Here is a 6,444-nt window from a genome sequence, read left to right as displayed (position 1 = left end):
TGTCTCGATGGTATTCGCAGTACTTGTCTGTTTTTCTTGCTTCTGGAGGCGATCATATGGGATTTGGCCAATGAAATCCCAGGTGATTCCTTACTTGCATTAACAAGTTAGTTGTCGTACCTGGCATTGGAGGTGGATGTTGTAGTTGGCCGCGTTGGAAGCGTGAAGGAGGTACGCGCTGGATATGTTTTGAATCGGTTATCTGCTTGACGAGGCCGCAAACTATTCTCTGGTTGTCTGCTTTCTTTCTTTCTTTTTGGAGGTTGCTGGGATTGTTTGACGAAGGCTTTTACTGTTTCTTTGCCGTTGATGAATTTCTCAGCTCTCAACATGAGCTCATCTAAATCGCTTGGATGATCGCGGCTTACATCGGCCATGAATGGATTGTATGGCCATATCTAGCCCATCAAAGCAGGGTGCATGATTCTTTCGTCTTAGTCATTGATTGTGAGCTTTTTGCGGTTGAATTAAGCCATATAGCTTTTCAACGACTCGTCACGTTACTGTTTGATGGTTAGCAGGATATGCCGCCGGCGGTTTCCAATGAAATGAGAAAGGAAATTCTTATCGAGTTCAGCAAAGGTTCCTACTGACTGAGGTTGCAGACTGCTAAACCAGCGCTTGGCAGCTCCTTTAAGGGTGAAGGGGAACGCCCGGCATAGGGTTGCGTCAGATGAAGCCTACAGTGTCGTGAGCTCTGTAGTTTCAAGGTGGTCCGCCGGATCTTGGCTTCCATCATAACGATCCATGCGTGGCAACTTGAACTTCTCGGGTAGACCAGCTTCTATGATTTTCTTAGTAAACGATAGATCTGTCACCAAGGAATCATGATTTGCGATGCGAGAGTCATTCAAGCGATGGGTTATGTTATCCAACATAGCTTGGATAGCGTCCATCCATGCGCTACTCGTGGAAATATCTTCTTGGGTTGGAGGCAGTCTGGGAGCTCCAAGGTTTCCATTATTTGCTCGTTCTGTGCTTCTAAGTTTCCCAAACGCTTGCTTTTCTACCTCCTGAGCACAACATGGCGATCGCTGAGGAGGAAGAAAAGCTCCTGGCAGCGGGATTCATCAGAAAAGTTGACTACCCAACCTGGATCTCTAATGTTGTAATGGTGAAGAAAGCAAACGGTAAGTGGCGTATATGCGTTGATTTTACGGATCTCAACCAAGCTTGTCCCAAAGACAATTTTTCATTGCCCCGAATTGATCTCTTAATAGACTCCACCGCTGGTCACGAGCTGTTAAGCTTCATGGACGCCTTCTCCGGCTACAACCAAATCAAGATGGACCTAGCGGACCAGGAGAAAACGGCCTTCATCATCGACAGAGGACGTTATTGCTACATCACTATGCCCTTTGGATTAAAGAACGCAGGGGCCACACACCAGAGGTTAGTAAATTCCATGTTTAAAAAGCAAATAGAACGTAATGTTGAAGTTTATGTTGATGATATTTTTGTTTAAAGTCGTTATGCTATTGACCATGTAACTGATTTAGAAGAAGCCTTTGAGGTCTTAGAAGAACATAACATGAAACTTAACCCCTCTAAGTGTGCCTTTGGAGTGTCTTCCGGCAAATTTTTGGGATTCATGGTGTCTCAGCGAGGCATCAAAGCAAACCTATAAAAGATTAAAGCCCTTTTTGACATGCAGCTGCCCCGTAATACTAAAGAGTTGTAGCGTCTCACTGGATGTCTGGCAACACTCAATAGGTTCATAGCCCAATCCACAGATAGAAGCCTCCCATTCTTTAAGATACTACGGAAATCGTTTGAGTGGAATGACGAATGCAAGGTAGCATTTAAGAACCTTAAGGAATACTTGGCTTCACCACCACTCCTTAATAGAGCCGAACTTGGGGAGCCGCTCTATGTCTATCTGGCGTCCACCACCACTACTGTCAATTTCGTTCTTATCAGGGAAGGTCAGAAAATAAAAAAAACGAGTCTACTACACCAGTTGCATATTGTAGGGGGCAAAAACCAGATATCCAGGAATTGAGAAGTTGGCATTCGCTTTGATCACCTTTGCCAGACGGCTCCGACCTTATTACCAAGCTCATCCTATTGAGGTACTTACTAGTCATCCACTAAAGAAGTCTCTCCACAAGTCGAACACATCGAGTTGCTTGGTACAATGGTCCGTCGAACTAGGCGACTTCGATATTGGGTATCTCCCAAGGACCGCAATAAAGGCACAAGTAGTTGCACTTTTTCTGGGACAATTCACCGAAGACACTGAAGAAACCAATGAAGGTAATAAAGAGCCCGTTTGGTTCATTGAAGTTGATGGGTCATCATCCTTGGAAAGAAGTGGAGCCGGAATTGTTATCAAAACACCTAATGGGGTCACCGTTAAACTCGCAGTTCGGTTCAAGTTCCAGGCAACAAATAACAAAGCACAATATGAGGCACTCATTGCCGGACTACATATGCCTAAACAACATGGAGCCAACAGTGTAAGTGTACAGAGCGACTCTCAATTGGTGGTAGGCCAGTTAATGGGCGAATATGAAGCAAAAGGAGAAAAAATCAAACTGTACCTGCAGAAAGCACTGGATGACAAGGATACATTTACAAAGTTTTGCATTCAGCAAGTCTCTCGAGACTCAAATGTTAAGGCGAACCAACTGTCCCATCTGGCTTGATCCAGTTCTGAATCACCCCCGGGGGAGAAAACCACTATCAGCGAATCAAAAACACCAGCAATTGAGGACCACCAAGCTTCCAGGTATACATTATTTAAATCTGTAGTAAAATACCTTGTTGAAGGCAACCTTCAGGAGAATCCCGCAAAAGCCAAAGCAGTCCGCTGCCGGGCATCGAGGTACCTAATCCAGAATGATGTTTTATACAAGCGAAGCTTTATTCATCCACTCTTGCGATGTTTATCCAATAATGAAGCGGACAATGTCTTGAGAGAAATCCACGAGGGAATATGCGGGAACCACTCAGGGAAGAGATCCCTGGCACACAAAGCCTTGAAGGCAGGATACTGTTGGCCAACAATGGCTCAAGATGCACACGACATGGTCAAAAATTGTAAGAAGAGCCAACAGTTTGCAAACGTCCCAAAGAGTCCGCCGGAAGATCTCACATCAATATTCACTCCTTGGCCGTTCACACTATCAGGGGTAGACATTGTAGGATCCTTACCATCGGGAAAAGGAGGAGTCAAGTTTGCCCTAGTGACGGTCGACTACTTCACCAAGTGGGCAGAAGCCAAAGCATTAGCCACCTTCACATAAAAGAATATGAACACTTCATGTGGCGATCTGTGGTCTGTCGGTTTGGTATCCTGAACTCAAATACCTTATGAAAACTGACCCCCACAATTTAGAATTAAATCCCTACCATATTTAGCAGAGTTTGTTTCACTCGATAAGACATTTACCATGTTCAACTACTTTGTAAACATGTACCATGCTGAAGTGCTTGTACCATATTTGAGAAATACGCTTGTACTAGAAAATGTAGTAGTTTACAAGTCAACAAATTATTTTGGTAGATAATTAAAGACAACATCTTTTCATGGATGACAGGTGTTTCTTCACCAAATCTTGATCGTCTTCAAGCATTAGCGAGTTTTCTTTTAACTTTTCTTTTTTTGGTAAAGTTCTTGTATCTCAAATCATTCATAAAATCCCTTCAAACTTTCAATTGTTACAATGTTCCACCCAAACTAACACAATAATATCAATGTCCCCTTAAAGGCTATCAAAAATATAAAAATCCGACTATATATTTTTAAGTAAGACACAAATACTCTTATAAATTCAAAAACAATTTAAAAAAATCAAGGTTTTTTTTTTTCTAAAAAAAAAAAAAGAAAATTTTAATTAAAAAAAAGATTTTAATTAAATTCCTTATTCACAGTACAAAAAAACTCCCTTGGTGCTTTTCAGCCGAAAAATTTAGTGAAAACGTAGAAACACATAAAAAAAAAGTAATTAACCATTTTTTTTTTACTGATTTGTTTTATGAACACCCAAAAGCATTGTTTGCAACAAAAAACCTAGTGAGTAGAAGAAAAGTTTATTTTATTTTGAACACCAACATACACATGAAACGTCATTGAAACCCCAATTGAAACTCCAAATGAACTTTGGTATTTTCGTGACCTAAAATGGCTGAAAATTCAAATGTCTTTTTCTTGTCTATCTCATAAAGTCCGATATTTATATCATTCAGGTTGGTTCGGCCGAAAATCAGACCTTCAAATTTTTTCTTGTTTTCCTCCCCTCGAAAAGAACGTATACTACCGTAAGCAAAAATGGAGCTTTGCATTTTTGCATTTTCGTGACCCAAATATCAACGTTAAAACCCCAAATATCGCCGTTGAAACCTGAATACCCCGTTGAAATCACAAATGAAACGTCGCTGAAACCCAATTGAAACCCGAAATGAAACTCTGTTGAAATCCCAAACAAACTTTCGTATTTTCGTGACCAAGAACAGCTAAAAAGTCGAATGTCTTTTTTTCGTCTATCTCATAAAGTCTAATATTTATCTCATTCAGGTTGGTTCGGCCGAAAATCAGACCTTCAAATTTTTTTCTTGTTTTCCTCCCCTCAAAAAGGACGTATGTTACCGGAAGCATAAATGAGGTTTTGCATTTTCTTGGCCCAAATATCAATGTTAAAACCTCAAAAATCACCGGTGAAACCTGAATGCTCCGTTGAAACCCGAATTGAAACCCCAAATGAAACCTGTTGAAAGCCCAAATGAACTTTTGTATTTTGACGACCCAGAACGACTGAAAATTTGAATGTCGTTTTTTTGTCTATCTCATAAAGTTCGATATTTATGTCACTTAGGTTGGTACGGTTGAAAATCAGACCATCAAATTTTTTCTTGTTTTTCCTCCCCTCGGAAAAAACGTATGCTACCATAAGCATAAATGAAGTTATTAAGAACAAAAATGAATAATGAGACATTCTTTTTTTTTTTTTTTTTTTTTTTTTTTTTTTGGTGTTTTGTGTGAATGCTGAAGAGGTCTGATATGGTGCGTGCTACTGTATACTTGTTCAGATAAGACACTTGAAGGAGGGGCTCAATCCACCGTCGTTCGGAGATCTAATATTTGTGTCTCCTTATCTGACGACGGCTATTAAGACTGGCATCATCACTGGCGTCATAGCTCTCGCTGTAAGTACCTTCCCTTTCTCATGAAACTTAAATCATTTTATTTCGAATTCCTTTTATCAATTGGAACTAAATATTTCGCCACTAATTAGAACATTCTATTAGAAAATGAGCTTTTTTAAAAATCAAATTCGTCATTTCGTTTTATTTTAGAAAAATTAAAATAACAAAAAAAAAAAGAGCAAAAATTAAATTAAAAAAAAAAGAAAGAAAAAAGAACAAGAGTTTTTAATTTTTTTAATTTATGAGGTGAAATTATAATTTTACATGAACTCCATTAGAAAAATAGATGTAATTTGATGGAATAAATTAATTGATTTAAAAGGCTCATCACAATGAGTTTTAAGATAAACTCATATGAAGAAGGGGATGTTAATGGCTATGTGCAGGAAGGAACAGCAGTAGGGAGAAGCTTTGTCATGTTCATGTTAGTTACCAATTTAAACATATAACATAAAATCTAAACATATTATATACTGTACAGTCGGCTATTCAAGTACGTAGACAGAAAGAGAAAGCGCTTTGAAGAGCGTCTTGGACAAAGCAAAACACCTCAGAGAAAGCAGCCTGACAGAGGCAGGCAGAACCCTAGCCACACACTTCATCCAAATCAAGAAGCTGGCGTCGTCAGGGAAAATCAATCGAATCAGCATTGCTATCATCCTTGACCTTTACTCCTCCCTCCCTCCCATGTGAATGTCAGGAGGAAAGATTTGGAGCTATCGGAGCCATCCATCCAACATTAAACAAAGAAAAGACCACTCCACCACCAGAATTTAAAATTAGAAAATCGCAGACATCTATAGGAGTGCCATCTGTCAGAAGAAATGGTCTACGTGCCTCAACTTCTTGTGACTTTCGTGTGTGGTAGACTGGTAGTCGGAGGCTACTGTAATTATGCGAAGATGGAATGGTGTTTACTCTCTAAAGGGTGGTTCACCAACCACTCTTCTGTATTTATTATATCCTGCCGTGCACTGGCCAATTCCAGAAGAGTTGCTCTAACCGTTGGATCAGCTCCCACCCACACGTAATAGTGTCCGATTTCTTCGGGATTCTTAAACAAACACTTCTCATTTCCCGTGCGCAGCACAACACCGTGAAGGGTACATCACCACACATCGCAGTGATCTGTACAGTGAGCGTACGTGGCTTTTTTTCCTGTACATAGATCCGTCACGTGCACAGTACAGTGAGGTGTACAGTAATAATGGGCAGTGATGATTTTTTTTAATGTACAGTGCGCAAAAAACAAAAAAAAAGCTAACAAAATATATATATATATATATATATATATTA

General features: G+C 39.9%; 1 protein-coding gene across 1 annotated transcript; it reads left to right on the top strand.

The window, feature by feature from the left end:
* Positions 1 to 1,024: 1,024 nt before the first annotated feature.
* Positions 1,025 to 3,248, top strand: LOC132185592 (uncharacterized). Its single transcript, XM_088518116.1, has 4 exons — positions 1,025 to 1,392; positions 1,714 to 1,925; positions 1,996 to 2,539; positions 2,654 to 3,248. Exons 1-4 carry the CDS (start codon positions 1,025 to 1,027, stop codon positions 3,246 to 3,248), a joined length of 1,719 nt encoding a protein of 572 aa, XP_088374242.1.
* The last annotated feature ends 3,196 nt before the right edge of the window (positions 3,249 to 6,444 follow it).

This window comes from Corylus avellana, chromosome 7, assembly GCF_965113065.1.
Source record: "Corylus avellana chromosome 7, dhCorAvel1.hap1.2, whole genome shotgun sequence".
Taxonomy (NCBI): domain Eukaryota; kingdom Viridiplantae; phylum Streptophyta; class Magnoliopsida; order Fagales; family Betulaceae; genus Corylus; species Corylus avellana.
This window is presented reverse-complemented; position numbering and strand designations above follow the sequence as displayed.